This window comes from Eleutherodactylus coqui, chromosome 1 (assembly GCF_035609145.1).
Source record: "Eleutherodactylus coqui strain aEleCoq1 chromosome 1, aEleCoq1.hap1, whole genome shotgun sequence".
In the NCBI taxonomy this organism is placed as follows: Eukaryota; Metazoa; Chordata; class Amphibia; order Anura; family Eleutherodactylidae; genus Eleutherodactylus; species Eleutherodactylus coqui.
In genome coordinates this window covers 167874459-167893911 of record NC_089837.1, presented here as the reverse complement: position 1 = coordinate 167893911, position 19453 = coordinate 167874459, and the positions used below count along the sequence as shown (strand labels likewise).

The following is a 19453-nucleotide window of genomic DNA, read 5'->3' as shown; positions in this document are numbered from 1 at the left end:
CCAGAATTGGGAAACAGAGAGCAGAAGTCTTTTCTTTTAAAACAAGCACCACACCTGCTGTTTTCCTTGGCATAATGTTTGATCTAGGAAACCCTTCTTTTGTTATCAATGATAACCCTGAGCTAAGATTGTCCCCTACACCACTGTACACTCTTTTGATTAATTTTTGGGAGGAGCACAGTGTTCTATAGATGTGTGGCTACATTCCCATGCAATCTTGGGGGCTGCATTGGGGTGAATATGTCTTTCATTAATTTATAAAAAATATCCAAAATTTAGGGAAAATTCAGAAAAATTAGCATTTTTCAAAATTTGAAATGTTCTGCTTGTAAGACAGATAGTCATACTACACAACATAGCCAATAAATAACATACACCGTTTTTCCACATTAAGGTGATATTGTTTTAAACTGTCTTTTTACTTCTTCAAGATGTTACAAGACTTATAAATACTACAGCGATTTTTCAAATTTTGAAGAACTTGCCAAACACAACTGTTTTAGGGACCAGTTCAGTTTTGAGGGGCCTATATATTAGAAAAAAAACATAAATTACCCTTAAAAAAATTCAACCCATGAAGTATACAAAATGAGGCGGAAGTTTGTTAACCCTTCAAGGGCCCTTTCACAAGGCGAAATTTTCCACATTCCACGCTGCAAGTCATGGAAAGTGCTAACAGCAGATTTTGATGCGGAATGAAAATAGTTTAAATCAGCCTTTAATTCAGCATTAAAATCCACAGGTAGCCCTGAGGACTTTGATGTGGAATTCTGCAGTAGCAAATTCCGATATGCCCTGGTGAAAACATTCCACCCGTGTGAAATCCCCTAAGCGTTTCACTGGGATTAAAGCAAAGTGAAGTCACTGATGTGACCATTTTTATCTCACAGGTGTATGATGGAATTCTTTAGCATTAGGTGTTGAAAATGCAAATTTTCCATTTTTGCAATAATATGTAGATTGAGACTTAGAATTTGTTGTTCAATTTCCAAGTACGGAAATGCCCTATACGTGAACATTAACTGCTGTTTGGGAACATGGCAATGTTTAGAATAGAAGGAACACTATTTGACTTGGGGAGCACAGATTTTGCTGGAACAATTTTTGGATATGCTGCAAATAGAGATGAGCGAGCATCCGCAACTCACCTCTCAACCCCGCCGGCAGACGAACCTTTTCTTCCGAGCGGGCAAGTACTCGCTAAGGACAATGCTCGATCGAGTCATTGTCCTTAGCGAGTATGCTCGCTCATCTCTAGCTGCAAATTGTCCGCTGTAGAACTGGGTGTGAAAAACCTGCAGCATTTTATAGCACACTGTAATCTTTTGCCGCACAAACCATCGCCATCTGAGCTATCTATAAGAGACTAAATAAACATAAATGGTATTAACTATATGAAACATTCTCTTATTGTTCTTACAGAATAACTCTTTTTGAAAGCTTTTATTTTCTAGATGAACTTTTTTTACACAAATTTTTTTCTACAAACTTTTTTGAACTTTTTTTTACAAATGAACATTTTTATACGAACATTTTTTTTTTACAGATGAATCCTTTTTATAAACAAATTTACAAACTTTTAATGACTAGCTGTCACACTGATCACATGAGATGCCAATCAGTGTGATCTCTGGGCATATGATTGCTAGCTGTCATAGTGATCACACAATGATTTTTTCTTGCTAAAGAACCAAAGATCTAAACAGCAGGAGGTTCTCCGGCTATGTATAAATAGCTCCATGATATCAACTGTCTGCTAACAGCAAGATGACAGAGCTCCAATGTGGCAGAGAGACTCAGGAATCAAAATACTGCAGGACATTCTAAAATGTCCAGGCAGAGTTAGTTGCGAACCACCCGGACATCTAAAGCCTATGGGTGGTCCACAAGTGGCTAATATAGGGATTAAAGATATGAAAAGGTGAAGAGCCAAAATCATCTGTGTGGCCACCTCTGAAGAGTTGTATCCAGGAGAAATTGTCATACCAGTCTGGGATACTTGGAAAATTAAAGGACACTGTCTCATTCTTGTTTGCCAACTAACAACACTCATTGTACTTTACAATTGTTAAGATCATACTGTAGTTTCACATGGTACAAACTCATATATCACAAGCCAACTTGGCATTACATAGTAATATAAAGTAACATAGTATGTTAGGCCGAATGAAGACAATGTCCATCTAGTTCAGCCTGATTCAACCTCCTTGTTGATCCAGAGGAAGGCAAAAACCCCAAGGGGCAGAAGCCAATTAGCTCTTCCGGGGAAAAAATTCCTTCCCGACTCCCTAATGGCAGTCAGACTAATCCCTGGATCAACCTCTAATAGTTCTCACCTGTCTGTAAGACCCGGATCAACAACCCGCTGGTCACCTGAAATTTATATCCTGTAATATCCTTCCGCTCTAGAAAGACATCTAGTCCCCTCTTAAACTCCTTTATGGATTTTGCCATCACCACGTCTTCAGGCAGAGAGTTCCACAGTCTCACTGCTCTTACAGTAAAGAACCCTTTTCTGTGTTGGTGATGAAACCTGTTTTTTTCTAGACGTAGAGGATGCCCTCTTGTTACCGACGCAGTCCTGGGTATAAACAGATCATAAGATCCTTGTATTGTCCCCTAATGTAGTTATACATAGTTATTTGATCGCCCCTTAGCCATCTTTTTTCCAGGGTAAATAATGCCAATTTTGATAGCCTCTCTGGGTATTCCAGTCCTCTCATTCCATTTATTAATTTAGTTGCCCTTCTTTGAACCCCCTCAATAACTGAAACATCTTTCCTGAGCACCAGTGACCAGAGCTGTACGCAGTATTCCATGTGGGGCCTGACAATTGCCTTATATAGTGGAAGAATAATGTTCTCATCCTTAGCCCCTATACCTCTTTTAATGCACCCAGAGATTTTATTTGCTTTTGCAGCAGCTGACTGGCATTGGTTACTCCAGTTAAATCTACAGTCCACAAGTATCCTCAGATCTTTTTCCATATCACTTTTCCCTAGCAGCACTCCATTTAGTGTATATTGGTGGCATCCGTTTATCCTTTTATTGATCGTAATGCTTATGCTGTATATTTGTACTGGACTTGGTTTGGAGGCTTTATTTATTCTATGAGCTTGATTCGAGTGCTGTATTTAGATGCTCATCTTGGTTTTGAGTATATATTTATGTTATTTGTTCGGTTCTGGTATTATAGTTAATGTTATGAGATAGGATCTGGTATTGTGCTTATGCTATGAACATGTTTCTTATGCTGTATGCATGGTTTGAGCTTGATTACGGTGCTGAATATATAGTATGGGATTGGTTTTCCTGCTGTATTTTATGGTATGCTTTAGGTTCTGGCATTACAGTTTTGGTAAGAGCTTGGTTCTAGTGCTGTATTTAAGGTATGTGCTTGGTTCTAGAGTTGCATTTATGTATTGAACTTTGGTCTAGTATCAATCATTATATTAAAAGGATTTTCCAGAAATAAACTATCAAAGACCTATCCTCAAGATAGGTCATCAATAGTGTATGAGCAGGGTTTCTGCCACTCCAGAGTCCCGCCAATCAAGGGATAGCGGTGCTTGAGTGAGCACTGCAGGCACTTCGCTCCATACCACGCAAAGCTGTCAGATTGTATTCCTTGGACCTGTAGTTCAAGTTCTATGGGTGTCCAGGAAAACACCCCCACAGGTGTGGGATGCTTGAGCTGTCTGGGTGTGGAGTTCTCAAGCTAGCCAATCACCACCGGTCTGCTGCACGTAAATGTCAGCCCCTCTGGCGTGAGGGTGCTGGTTTCCTCATTTCCCTCCCAGTACCCTTGTGTTTGCATCCATGCATGTTTTGCTACAGGTTCAAACAGTGACTTGTTCTGTGTGTCTTTGCACGTGGTCGGACATAGGGTGAACAGCCATGGGTGTATTGGTGAGAACAGCAACGTGTTCTGTGTGACTGTGCAGGTGACTAGACATGTGGTGTGAACAGTCCTGTTCCGTGTGGTATGCATTCCCTTTGTGTGTTGGTGTTAACGGTGTCCTGTTCTGCTGGGATTGTTTTCCATCTAGGGCGAGACAAGTCCTTAGCTTCCAGCATCGGGCTGCCCCTATTAGGATGATCGCCCCACTTGCAGACAGGACTCATGGGGTAGTTGTCATTGTTAGAGTAGGGACCCATGAGACAATGAGGACCCTTGTCACTGGCTCGTGGGCTTAAGTATATTTGCTAAAATACAAACCAATACATCATACATACTGTAGCAATTTCATCTGTTCATGCGTGCAGGTATGCTAGGAAAGTGTTTTGGGTGTTTGCCAGTTGTTGTGTCATGTCTGCTTGTGAGTCCAGTACACTAATTCCCTTTCTTTTGGTGTTTAGTGTATGTGCAGGTGCCGACATATCTCAGGGTTATGGTTTCAGCATGTCCTGTTTGGACGTGACAACAGCACGCGACATTGTATAGTGGCTGTGCCTGATATGGCATATCAAACCCATTCATTTAAATAAAACAGAGCTGCTCTCAGACCTTGTGACAAATGAGCATGATGTTACAGGCCTGAGAAGAGGTTGCAGCACTCACCCAAGCATCATGGCCTCTTGCATGCATATAGAATGTGACATATGATGTTTTGGAATTCCAATGAATAGCTATCAATTCCCAATAACAGAAGAGCCAGACCTGGGCTTTTTTTATAGTGTGATGAAAGAAGCGATGTTATGAGATGGAACATGGACTTCCACAAGTTGGAGATAAGCAGGCAGCTCCAAAACATGTGGAACAGAAGGTTCCTTTTTAATCCCATTCTGGTTCTGCAGAACACTCAATTCATAGCATTTTATGAAGAGCAGACAAGTAAGCTATCGCTAAAGCTGGGTTTTCACGGGACGAATGTTGCGCAAATAATGCCAGACACTCGTCCCTGTGTGTCCTCACTCCCGTGCTCCTACACGGGAGCTAGTAGTGCTAGCTTGCTCACAGAGTGGCCAGCAGGGAGGTGGACGGCTGCAGGAGATTTCTCTCCTCTCGCTCCCAGGCCCCTCTCCATTGACATAACACAGCGGCCGTTCAGTACTAAACGGACGCTATTTACACTGAAAGATGAGCAATCAGCTCATCGTCCATAGTTTATGCTGCATTAATGATGAGCGGATCGCTCATCGTTCGAGGTAAAAGCGGCTGTTCAGTATTGAACAGCCGCTGTGTTATGTCAATGGATAGGGGCGGGGGAGCGCGAGGAGAGAGCCAGCGATACTAGCTCCTGTGCAGCAGCATGAGAGCGAGTATGTGCGGGGACAAGTGTCAGCCATTGTTTGCCCGACAGTCGTCCCGTCTAAAAGGGCCTTAACTCTGCTCCTGGATTTCATCACTGCCATTTGCATATATACAGTGTATTTAGAAACAAATAAGAGTTCACTTTACAGTATGTGAAACTTTGCTTTACCAGTGTAGCATTCTATAAGGTACATAATATATCCAATAACCTTTATGAATCAAATGAGTTTATTCAACTTAGGCCTCCCTCACACAGGGCGTTTTATACAGTGTTTAGCGCTGCCTTTTCAGCCCAGCGCTAAACGCTGTACAACACTCCCATTCATTTCAATGGGGCTGCTCACACAGGGCTGAAAACGCAGTGCCTTCCAACGCTGCGCTTTGACAGCGATGCAAGTTCTATTTTGGGGCGTTTTCAGCCCTTCGTCGCCCATTAAAATGAATGGGCAGCGGCTTTAGCACTGCTGAAAACGCGGCAACACTTGGTACCGCGTTTTTGGCAGCATTAACCACTCGCCGATTTTCGGGGTGAGGGCTTGTAATAGAAGCCCTACCCCGAAAATCTGCCCCAGCTAGGTAGAGAAAAAAAAGAAAGCAATACTCACCTAGCCGCTGCAGTCCGGGTCGCGGCCGCTGGTCTCTGCCGCTGATCCGGGCTTCCCCTGCATTCACAAGTCTATTGCCGTAGGCCAGGTTTGAGAACCCTGTATGCCAGTACGCCAGCGCTGCTGAAACGGGGCGGAATCTGCAGTAACGCAGCGTTTCTGCAAACGCCCTGTGTGAGGGAGGCCTAAAAGAAGCTGAGTTTGATGTAGGAGTCTTCTCATCTTGCTGTTAGACAAGCTCTAATTTGCAATTGCTGATTAACATAAGATTACTTCCTCCCTCTGTAGGTTTTCTTCTATTACAATACCAGTTATGCGATAACTATAACATATACCGTAATGCAGAAAAAAAGAATTACTGAAAAACATTATTTACCTGTATATTTCCAAGCTATTTACTCCATATCTGCTTTCAACTCTGTACTTTCCTGGTTCACTTGCGGGAGTAATCAAAGTTTCATTCTTATACCTAATGGAAAAAGTAGGTTCATTTTAGTAAAGTCAATAGTAACATAATCACAGCCAAGCTAATTTTACATGGTCTCAGGGTGCATTGACATTGTTTGGCATATAGTAAGCTGCTTTTGTATTGCATGGCAACAAACAATTTCATTATAGATAACAGCTAGTTTGCAAGAGGCAGTGTCACCTTTTAATGCTTATCAAAATGGAATGTAAAGATAAAACTATGTAAGTGTCCTGAGTTTCCAACAGTGCGAAAACAAATTAAATGGGATATTAATTTGGAAAATGAATATTCAATTTACTTTTCAAGCATTTCTTATTATTATAGAGGTAGAAATGAAGAAATTGATTGGTTACAATAGCAAAATAACATTTCTACAAAGCACTCCAGAGAGAGCCTAAATTAAAATAACTTCAGACTTAAGGCTGGTTTACACGGGTCGATGATCGCTCAAAGATCGCTCAAGTGACAGTTTGAGTGACAGCTTTGAGCGATCATTTTGCATAAAGTATTAAGTAGTTACTCAGCCACTTAAATACCAATTAGGTATGCAAATGAAGCCTTCACTGAATGCAGTTAATAGCCCAAACGCTACTATCTGTGCTCAGATCCTTTGTTCTCCACGGGAAACAATGCTATCAGCACTCCCCTTGGAGAACTACTGATAAAAGTGAAGGACGATTTTTAGGTTGCACTGAATTTAACAATCAGCTAACAGTGCCCGAAAAGCGGACGATGGCGCACATTTACACGCACTGATTATCGCTAAAACGATTGCCAATTAGCGATTTTTTAGCAATCATCGGCTAGTGTAAATGGGCCTTTAGAGAAGCATTTAGCCACAGTTGTCATTAAGGCACTTGAATGTCAAAGTAGCGGCCCTATGCTTGGGTCCCCCTCTATGGGTTACAGTGGAAATCTGCTGACATTGGTGATCCCAGCCCATCCATGTACTATATGATTGTCAATTTGTATAAATAGCCAGCAAGTTATAGGGTCAATTCTAAGTGTGGCTTTTGACCCTTAAAATGGGAGCCAACTCAAGGATGGCATAGTGAAGAGGCACATGCAGCAATAAACTTCAAATAACTTTATTCCACAGGCTTAAAGAGTCCCTATCACCTAAAGCTACCCATATTTTTTTACAATAAAACTCACTAATCCCCTCCCCCCAATATAACTTTAATTCAGACCCATTAAACATTTAAAAAATAGACTATATACTATTTTTTACCTTTGCTGACTGCAGCCAGGCACTTATGGTTTTCATCTCCCAGCATGACTCACATCTGTACCAATATGCCCCAAGGTTTCAGACAGCCTTGAAACACGAGATCTCTCAAGTTATCACGAGATCTCATGTTCTGACTAAGGGCTAAGTCAGACGAGCATTTTTATGCGCGCACCTAATAGAACCATTGGTTCCCTATGATGTGTTCACATGTCCGTCTTTTACAGCCGCAAAATACTTGCACCTGCGAAACATAGGACATCTGTGCGCAGGGAAGTCAAGGCTGCACGTAAAGAATTCTTGCTGGGAATCCCTCATCACTGAACAATGTCACAGCACTGTCACAATGTTCAGTGATGAAGGGACTCTCCGCGAGGACAAAAGAATCCCCTGCCACAGCTGTGACAGTTGTGTTAGAGGCTCGCGATGTTCTCCCATCGCTTTCAATGGGGCTGTCGCTGATGCGCCGGAAGCCATTGAAAGCAATGGGATGCAGGCAACCCCTGCAGTGATTTTCGGGGAAGAGCTTTAAATATAAGTCCTTCCCTGAAAATCATCCCTAGCTGTAGTAAAAAAAAATTAACTCACCTAGAAGCACTGTGCAGCTCTTCTCCCTGTCCCTGACAGTCTTTATCTGTCTTCTGGTGGCCAGGGATTGAAAAATCCCCGCCTCCAGAAAGAGCTGCCTCTGATTGGCTAAGCGCTGTGACCAATCAGAGGCAGCACTCAGCCACTAAATAACAGTTAAGCGCTGCCTGTGATTGGTCACAGTGCTTAGCCATTCATTGAATTCAATGAATGGCAGCACTCAGCTATTCACTGAATTCAATAAGTGGCTGAGCGCTGAGACCAATCACAGGCAACGCTCAACTGTCATTCAATAGCTGAGCGCTGCTTTTGATTGGTTACAATGCTCAGCCAATCAGAAGCAGTGTTTTCTGGAGGTGGAGATTTTTCAATCCCCGGCCACTAGAAGACAGATGAAGATTGCTGCGTATGGGGGGAAGAGCCACATAGTGCTTCTAGGTGAGTTAATTTTTTTTTTTTTAATACAGCTAGGGATGATTTTCAGGGAAGGGCTTAAATTTCAAGCCCTTCCCTGAAAATCACTGCGAGGGTTGCCTGCAACCCATTGCTTTCAATGGGGCCGGTGGCAGCAGTGCTGGCCCCTTTGAAAGCAATGGGAGAACATTGCATTCCTTTGCCCCAGCTGTCACAGCTGTGGCAGAGGATTACGATCTTCCCTTTACATTTTCAATTGGGCCAGCGGGGCTGCCACCGGCCCCATTGACAACAAGGTGAAACCCCTAGATGTGAGAGCATCCGGGGGTTGCGCATCCAGAGAATCCCCTGCTGCAGCTGTCACAGCCACAGCAGGGGATAGTGATTCACTTTTATTGCTTTCAATAGGGCGGCAGTAGTGCCGGCCCCATTGAAAGCAGTGGGCACAGAGCTTCGGTCATGCACACTTTGAACATGCGTTGGGGTTTTTTTTTCTTGTGCTCATAGCTGCGCAAAAAACCCCACTCATTTGACTGAGCCCTAAAACAGCACTATTTACTGCTTTAATTATTAAGTAATTACTTGACAAGCATTAATGGGGTATTCCAGGCAATTAACCCCTTGAAGAATTGATGACCTATCTTCAGAATATTTCATGAGCTGATCTACGGGGGTCTGACAGGATCAGGTCATCAATATTGGTGGGGGTAAAATGCCTGGAATACCCCTTTATTAATGCTTATTGATTGACTGCATCTTTATTAATAAAAAAGAAATATAACTATTTTAGTCAGAAAGTATTCTGTGACTGTATGGCACCATAAGTCATGGCGACACAGATGCAGGGCATACTGTAGATGGAAACCGAAAGTGCCTGGCCAACTTCCATGGCAAAGTCAGCAAAGATAAAAGGGATTTATGAAGCCTTTTTTCATTTATTAAATGGGTCTCAATTAGTTAAAGTTTCATAGGGGGTGGCTAGTGAGCTTCAAAATAAAATTATAGCTTGCTTTAGGTGAGAGGGTCTCTTTAATGATAGCAGTCCAAAATTCCAATACTCCAAGGATACGTACATAAATATAAAAGAAAATGTAAAACATAACAATGACAATAGGTCACTTACTTTACCAAGGAGGTACGTGGGACAGATCAAAAAGTAGATATGGCAAATACAAATGGTCCAAAGTGCAGGAACACATAACTAGATGAAGTCTTTAGAAAAGGTTTATTTATGAAGTCACCCAGTAAACAATGTCATTTCTGAAATGCGTTTCGGGTCCCCCTTCCTTAAGCTGAAACTTGAGTGCCCAGGGTAGCAGTTTATAACTAGTGTATATGCATATTACAATCATTACCACATCCAGTGGTGGATGTCCCAAAAATGGCAGGAGAGATGCCGTGCCAGATCTGGAAATAACAGGGCAGGACCAGGCCGACAGCTAAACCGGAAGTGACACAAACACAAAATGAGCCTGTATCATTTGGGCCAGAAGTGACGTCAGTGTTTCACTAGCCTGCCTTTCAGTGGCTGGAACTGATGTCAATGCTCCACCACTGTGGTCCAAGTACTGGAAACGGTGAATGAGCGTGTAACCCATTTGTGCAAGATTTTGTTCATTCATTCACCCAAATATTTGGTGGGTCTCAAATAAAATTGGGGACATCTGAATGTTACATGAAAATTATATGTAGAGAATAAAAAGTCATTATGAATCATGCACTAGCGAAATGCTGCATTTTTGGTACATAAAATCAACATCATATAAGCAACACACAAAATCATAAAAAGGCAATATTAAAATGATAATAAACAAAGCAATAAAAATAAGTTATAAAAAATAGTATTGAGGCATAAGAGACATAAAATAAGAAATGGTGTAGAGACATAAAAGGGCACACTAAAAGTTGTTAAAAGGTAACTTACGAGTATAGGCAGATAAAAGATATATGTCCATCTAGTTTAACCTACTACTGCCCAACGGTGATCCAGAGGATAGCCAAAAAAACTATAAGTTAGAAGCCAATTTTCCCCATCTAAGGGGAAAAAGATTCCTACCTGACTCCAATCTGGCAATCGGAATAATCCCTGGTTCAACAACCCTTCTAAAGTTATTAACGATTATACCATATAACATTGCATCAGTCAAGAAAGGCATCCAGGCCCCTCTTGAATTCTTTTATCAAAAAGTTTACCTTGAAATCCTTTTAAAGACCTTCCACCAACCTCTAACTTTGTCATTGGTACTAATTTGTACCATGACCATTGGATCCTCACCAGCCCCTCCCAGTAATCTGTCAACCCAATCCGCGATGTGTCAAATTTGAGCACCAGAAAGACAACACATCGTTTGACGATTCTGGTCACAAGCTTAATAAAAAAAAACAGGGAAAGCATGGCCAAAACGTCGCTTGTGTATTGGAGTTAACACAGCCTGAATTTGTTATCATGAAAATTTCAAGATCAAAGAGTCATTTGTGCTGCTGTACCGTTTTTAGTTTCTATGATCCCGGTCTTTGTCGCAGATTACCCTGTCTGTCCCACTAATAATTGAGTCTTCCACTACCAGGACTTGTCTAGCCTACCCTGTGCACCTATTCCCCTTCTTACTGGAGCAGATATCGTGGGCAGAGACCATGTCATGCTGCAGCAGTGATATCAGAGGACATGTCATGCTGCAGCAGTGCTAATCCTGTAATGGCATCCCCCTCATCTGCTAATTTTGCAAACTTGTTGGGGTATACAAGTTCAGGACTAGCCTCCCTGGCTCTCTTCCCTCTAACACTCCTATCGGTCACACAGGTAGTTACCTACTCATCCTGCTCTTCCATACTACCATCCACTCCCACATCTACCTCCATAGTACACTAGGACTAAGTGAAAAAGGATAAATAGAAAACAATATGTTGTATTGATAAAACTGGGTGAGGGCACCCCTTATCATGGCAGAACAGAAAAAGATAAACTAAATAATAATAATACATCCGATGACAAAATAATAAAATATATGAAATGGAGAAGCCATCCAAATATAATAAGATTACAATATTGTATAAAGCATAGTACAATAATGTGAGCTGTATAAAGTGTAGGCACTAGGATATACAAGGGGTCATCTAAGTGTTACATTTCAAAACTCAATAAAGGGGAAAATAAGGACAAGAAGGGGGCAATCAAACTCTAGTCACTGTTTAAAAAAACTGATTAAGGTTAAATACGTAAAAATAGAAATGTGCTGCTTAATAAATGTTTTCCAGTGCCTCATAAAGGCCATATAGTGTCAGAGTGTTTTAACAATAGATCTAATACATTTCTTATTTTGTCAACTTCTGTTTTTTTCCCCTTTGGGATTTGAGCAAATGAACAAATGTTCTATTAGCCTTATTTCTTACTCATAAGACAATGGGTCTGTGTTAGGATGTTTTCACCCTGCATTAGGGCTCTCTGCTTAGTTTTCAAATGGATAAAAAATTCTTCTGATGTTCTCCACATCATTGATAAGCTATAAAAATCAAATGTTCTAAAAATAATAATTCTTCATTGGATGTAAAATAGATTTTGTGAAAGATAAAATCAATAGCATCCAGGATAAATATTTGTTGTCTGACTGGCATTAAAGGGTCTGCATTAGAGATGAACGAGTATACTCGCTAAGGCACATTACTCGAGCGAGTAGTGCCTTAGCCAAGTATCTCCCCGCTCGTCTCTAAAGATTTGGCTGCCGGCGGGGGGCGGGAAGGAACGCAACTCACCTATCACCCGTGCCGGCCCCCGAATCGGCTAAGGCACTACTCGCTCAAGTAATGTGCCTTAGCGAGTATACTCGCTCATCTCTAGTCTGCATTGAGATATGTCCTTATTGATTAAATGCCTTTGTCATGCAGGATATTGCTAAACAGGCAGGTAACATCAAGAGATGCCCAAATATATGAGAGTTTATATTCAAAATCTTTTAATAATGTAAGAAGGGGGCCTGTGTCACAGATGTATGATTAAAGGGCTTTGACAGAAAGGTTGTTAGCTATTGATCCTATCCATGAGATAACAGGCTTCCCTGGTGGATGTGATAATGATTTGTGGATCTTGGGTAAGAAATAAAATTATGGTATCTCTAGGTTCTGAATACACATGTAGTCACTCTCTTCTTTAGTCAAGCACTTGTTTATAAAGGCTTTCTAAGAACAGCGACTTTTTCATTAGTTCTATTGGGTTCCCCTTTTTTATAGTAAGAATGATTACTCAGGATCCCGGGCGCTTCTTATTCATAGTACGATCCAGGATTAATTCTCCCCAACCTCCCCATTTCTCAGTATTTTCAGCCAGAGTCTTCAAGGTGTCCATTTGTTCTTTATTTAGGTTCTTTCAAGTTCTGGTTCTTTTTTTACTCTTAGCGAGTTTCCCAAAGTCCTCCAGAGCGTTGCTGTAAAATATCTCTATAAAAGACCCTTGTTGTGAATTGGGTAACAATCACTTTTTGGTTTTAGTTCTGTACAGATAGGATCTTCTGTAATACTATTGGTTATGTCCTCCGTCTCAATATATGGTAAAATACCTGCTTCCTGATTAAATGCCTTTTTATGATTTTGTGTGTTGCTTAGATCTTGTTGATTTTATGTACCGAGAGTAAAACAAAACATTTTAGCAATGCATGATTCATAATGGCTTTTTATTCTCTACATATACTTTTAGGGTTACATTCAGATGCCCCCAATTTCATTTGAGACTCACCAAATATTTTGGCGAATGAGCAAACACAATTTTGAACGAGTGGGTTCCACGCTTATTCGCTGTTTCCAGTCCTTGGACAGCAGTGGTGGAGCATTGATATCAGTTCTGGCCGCTGAAATGCAGGTTGGTAGAGCGCTGATGTCACTTCTGGCCCAGAAGATGCAGGCTCGTTTTGGGTTTGTATCACTTCTGCTTCAGTAGGCGGTCTGGTCCCACCATGCCGGGAAGACTGGTGGGCCCGGAGCACCGTCTTTCCCACTGCCACCAATGAAGGTAATGACTGTAATATGGCTGTACACTATATAAACCCCTATGATGGACACACACACGTTACTGCTTGAGAAAGGGGAACCGTTATGTTGTAACCACCAAAACGTGTAGCAGAACTGACACTGTTTACTGGTTGACTTCTTTAATTAAACTCAGCAGAATTCATCTAGTTGTGTGTTTCTGCACCCTGGAACATTTATATTAGGCATATCTACTTTTCTGGATCACGGGGGCTTGGTGGGGATCCCACCAGGTCGCAGATACCTCCCTGGTTAAGTAAGTAACCTGCTTCCTTTCGCTTTACATTTTCATGGATATTTATTTAGGATAGTCCCTGAGCGCTATCTGCTTTTCTTGTCTTTTCCTAATATATGCGGACTGTGGACTATTGGATCGCTGGGTGGATCGTTTTGGCCAAATGCCCACCAGACTGTTAGGCCTCCCTCACACAGGGCGTTTGCAAAACGCTGCCTTTTCAGCTGCCTTTTCAGCTGTGTTTTCAGCTGCCTTTTCAGCCCAGCTGAAAACGCTGCCTATTCATTTCAATGGGAGACTCAGCTGAAAATGCCCAAGAATAGAACATGCAGCGCTTTCAAAACGCAGCGTTTTTCAAAGCAGCGTTTTCAGCCCTGTGTGAGCAGCCCCATTTAAATGAATGGGAGCCTTGTACAGCGTTTAGAACAGGCTGAAAACGCTGCTGAAAAGGCCCTGTGTGAGGGAGGCCTTAGGTATTGGGACCAGTGGATGCCTGAAGGCACATACACAAGGCAGCCAGGCTCAGGACATCCTTGACAGACCATCAGTAGAGAGGAAGATCCAACACGCACGAGCAGCTTCAACTGTTTTGTTGTCTGCATTCCAGAGACAGGTGACACCATTGTTACAGGGTCCTGTGTCTATCGGAACCATTTCCAGGAATTTGGCAGATTTATCACCAATAGAACATGTATGGGACCATCTGGGGCGACAACTTTGACAGCCTACGAGTTTGCATGCTATAGAGGCTCATTTACAGCACATGTGGACTGATATGCCACTAGTTACCATATGGATCTGTATGCCTCCATGCCCGCCTGTATCACATCATGTATCCAAGCTAGAGGCGGTACAACAGGGTACTAGAGCCTCCATGCCTGCCTGTATCATACCTTGTATCGAAACTAGAGGTGGTACAACAGGGAACTAGAGCCTGCCTTCAAGTGTTCAGGTTTTTTTTTTACAATAAATTATCATTTTGCTCTGGTATTGTAATCACTTATATTAACGTTACAATCACTCATAAAATTTCATTGGATTCTGACAACTCCTTCCGGGTCCTTGATTTTTTTTACAATGAGTGTATATTCTCTAGCAGTGGCACCTAGAGCCAAGATTAAATTGCATAGGGTGAGGCACAGTAGTGCACAGCCTGGGGCATAGCAGTATTATTATACAGTGAACACAGGTTTAGTCCACCAAACCCTGTACTGGCAGTCATCATTATCAACATTAAAGGAACAGTACCTGCAAATAAAATGAGTGTCAAACAGCACATGCAGTATCAGTATGCATAACATCACAGGGCATAACACTGGTCACCAGTTGCTTCACTGGCGGTTGTATTTCAAGGATTTGGTTTATTGGAATAGGGCAGTTATGCACTCAGACAAGAGCATGTAATACTAAATTGTTTGGTTGGGTGCACCTTTTTATTTCAATAAGAGGTCATTGAGATGAGACAGCTACTTTAAGATTGAATTACTCCACAACTCCTATTCGTATACATACTTCAGAGTGAAGTGGGAATTAAATTAAAAATTATAAGTAATACTAAGGGCCACTCCAGTGTTTTTGTTTTCATTATTTATTATGCAGCTATGGCCCTAGTATCTATAAGTGAACTAGTGTTACCTTGGTTAGTTATTTCTTTCTATCTGAAACTCCTGACCTATTTCTCCTCAGTTGGTCATATGATCTCAGTTCTACCCAGCTCAGGTCTGCTTGGGGTTATGGATTTATTTTCTAGTCAAATTCTCAGTGTGTGATGTTATTGCATGATCCAAATCATGGAAACTGCCTATAGGGGGATACAGACAATCCTATCACAGTTACTTATGATGGTCAAAAAGCTCCTGTCACACAGTTATAATAGAGAAGATCACAGCTCATTCTCCTGACTGTATACTTATGCTCTGTAGCTTGTTTGAGTGAATATAGAAGGTAATGATAAATAAAATGACTCCCAGCAGGCAAAAATGGCATGGCCTTAACTAATGCTGATTCATCATGGGATCAATGTGAAACAGAAAGTAAAAAGATCTCACTCTCAAAATGGAGCCTGATAAGCATCAAATAAGGGGTTGCAGGGAAGTAGCTGGAAAATATAAAATACCTCCAGAGTGTGATAGGCAATCGGATGAGGTGGGCACGGATGGAAAAATGTGTTTTTGCCAGTGTGGCCCTGTAAAGTCTAAGGCTATATCCACTGTAGCATCATGGTTCTTAAAATGTTGTACCTGTATAATGGTATGATCATCATTGACTTTAGCTTTTAGACACCAATAATAGCTCTGCAGGCTGCACATACTTGCTGTCAAAACTGACGCAATCCTTATTGGAACCTCGGTGGTGATACACATGGAAAAACCTTTACGCAATCTACAAACAATAAAAATACTGCTACGGCTCCTATCCATCATATCTTTTGCATGGTGGTCCCATATCTCCTCATATGTTAATGACCGTGTATTGTTGACTATAGTGTCTATAAATGTAATAGGTACAATACTTCTGGTTACTAGCAATACTTCCTATGACATTTCTTTGGAGACTCATGGCAGTACTTTTCCATCATCATATTGTATTCATGTAATGTACACTATGGTAGTTGTTTTTGTATGCTGATGTCTGGTGACTACTTTGCCCCATTGTCATGGACCAATTGTGGTTTCAACTGAGGCTTAGGAGAAGACAACAGGGGACCTGCAGAATGGTCTGAGTAAGGTAAATGAAACATTGAAGACAACATTGAATAGAAATATTGAAATCCTCACACTGACACATATATATTGTGTCATTATTGACATATACCTCTATTGTTTTTCATGAATGATATATACACATCAGATAATCAGTTATGACTGTTGAATAGAATATTGACATATGCTTCTAATAAAGAGAGGAAATACATGAAAGACAGTGATAACAAAGCAACTTCAGCTATATGCCAGCTTCTTACTTACTTTAATTATTCTAAGAATGCAATTTAGTATTTTGCTTCGATGACCTGATCCAGAAGTTTTTGTTTTTCTTTTTTACTTATATTATTTTCAAGTTTTTCAATTTATATGTTTTATATAAAATTTTCTAACGTATGCCACATCAACGATAAGCAAATGTTTATTTCCTTCTTTTGTAAACATCTGAAAAACTTTTCAATAAAAACCGAATGTTCAAAAAAAAAAAGAATATTGACATATTTAGGGCCCTTTAACACGGAAGGATAATCGCTGAGATTATCACTGGATCAGGGGAATCTGAATGATAATCATTCAGTGTAAACACTGCTAGCAACTGAATGACAAATGATAATTTATTTGCTCACAGTTCTATATTCACATAAAAACTGAACGACCATCAGCCTGTGTAAAGAGGCAGTCGTTCATAGGTTGACTGTGAATGGAGGTGGGTAGCCGGAACAATCTCATGCCCACTCTGTCTCCATTCACGGAGCCATCATAGCTGCAGTGTGAAAGCACAAGAGTGATGATCACTGGGACAACGTTTGGGCCATTTTGCACCCAACAATCCCAAGTGCAGGAGCAATTATCTCTGGGACAATCATCCCGCGTAAAAAGGCCCTTGCATGTTACTTCTACAATCTATTCTACCATGTTTGAAACTATGCACAGTATGGTAGCTAAGTAAGATAATATTTTTTGATTACTCACCATTGTACAAGAGGTGTTGGGTATCCTTGGACAGTAAAGAAAAGCTTCACAGGCATGCCTTCCCAAACTGTATGTGATCTGAGTCGCACCAATAAATCCGGGGCACGGCTTATACAATCTTCATGGATTTGTCTCTGTAATGCCATCTTTTCCTCTACCTGACAAAAACAGGGTGAAGATGGTAATAAGTCCATTATTCCTGCACAGAAGGTCGGCTGCCAGCCTCCCCCCCCCCTTTCCCCCCCACCTTCATCCCTTTTTCTTATTCATGTAGTATCTATTTTTGTAAAAATGTGTTATAGGGCATCTGAATTAAATTAGGGAGTAGATCTGTAGATGAGAAGCAATAACAGGCTCACATGATACTCTATAAACTTGTTCCATACTTCCTGCTTCAAATGCAAAAGAAATGTATAAACATAAGACATGTCAGTGCTTCTGACTAGCTAAGAGGTATCAGGAAACTTAATGCATGTTAGAGTTGGTCTAACTTGAAATATTTTTGCAATACTTTTTGAAATTACTCTCCAGCAGAAAATTGTACCATCCTTGGCACAAGTTTCGTACTGTGAACTTACTCTTCCCTAGAGTATTTCTGAATTTGGAGTTTGAGCTAAAATACAAAAGTATTTCAGAATAAATATACTTTGAAAATACACTCCAAATGGGGCTTGGAGTCATGAGGTCGCCTAGACTGAGAGATCTCTCCTTGTTTAAATAGACGGAGAGACTTGTCAATCTAGATGAGCCAGGTGGGGAGAGGCTGGCAGCCAACCCTAATGACTCTGAGTCCTGCTTGGAGTGAATTTTCAAAGTACGTTTCAGAATAAAATATACATACAGTGATACCTTGGGTTACGAGTGCCTCAGCTTACAAGCTTTTTGACTTGAGAGCAGGCTCTATCCCGAATTTTTGCTCTAATTTAAGAGCAAAAACTTGGGTTACGAGCCATGCTCTCAATAGGGCTGTCACTGCTGTCGGTGGCCCTATTGAAAGCAATTGCCTGCCGGCAACCCCTGCTGTGAATTTTCGGGGAAGGGCTTTAAATATAAACCTGTCCCTGAAAATCATCCCTAGCTGTAGTAAAAAATATATACTCACCTGTCCGCCGCTGCCAGGGCTCAGGCGTGTCTAGCCACCGCTTGTTCTCCCTGCATTTTTAATTCCCACCTGCTGAAAAGCTTCAGAGCATTGCAGGGAGAACAAGCGGCGGCTAGATACGCCTGAGCCCCGGCAGCGGCGGACAGGTGAGTATATATTTTTTTTTTTACTATACCTAGGGATGATTTTCAGGGAAGGGCTCATATGTAAAGCCCTTCCCCAAAAATAACTGTGGGGGTGCCGGCGTCCTACTGCTTTCAATGGGGCAACGTCATCCCCACTAAAAATCAGTGGGAGAGCTTCGTGATGCAGAATGGATTAATGGCTTTTCCATTTATTTCAATGGGGAAAATTGATTTGACTTACAAGTGTTTTGCGTTAAGAGCTCTGTCACGGAACGAAATAAACTTTTAACCCAAGGCACCACTGTACTCACAACGTACATGCCTGTTCTGAAATTATGCAGACCATGGTTCAGGCAGCATGAACCTGGTGATACGTTCTTTTTAAATGGGTTTTCAAATTTTATGTAGGTAATATTGTACAATATACCACTTTAAATATATTATTGATAGATTTGCTCATTGGCAAAATAATGACTTCAGTTTTCATTTTGCTATACTCTAACCTGGCTCCTCCCTCTTACAGACGTAGCAAAATTTAGCCCAACAATGATAACTTACTACAACAATTTCTCCTAGCACAACAAAAGCCATTGAAAAGTTATTGAAGAGACAACAAGTTCTGTGCTGCTGTTTATTTCACATATGAAGTGTCAAGTCAAATTTTGCTGCATCTTTACTTGAATCCATTTTTTCTTTTTTGTTGTGTCAGTTAAAGATCACCTTTGGAAATCTTGTCTTATTTA

General features: G+C 41.1%; 1 protein-coding gene across 2 annotated transcripts in view; it reads right to left on the bottom strand.

The window, feature by feature from the left end:
• Nucleotides 1-19453, bottom strand: part of MYOM2 (myomesin 2) — a 194098-nt gene that overhangs the window by 139251 nt on the left and 35394 nt on the right. For both annotated transcript variants that reach the window (XM_066603582.1, XM_066603590.1), the window contains 2 exons: nt 17484-17641; nt 6236-6328 (listed from right to left, as the gene is read on the bottom strand). In XM_066603582.1, the coding sequence (XP_066459679.1) occupies nt 6236-6328; nt 17484-17641 (251 nt within the window). The remainder of the gene's footprint in view (nt 1-6235; nt 6329-17483; nt 17642-19453) is intronic.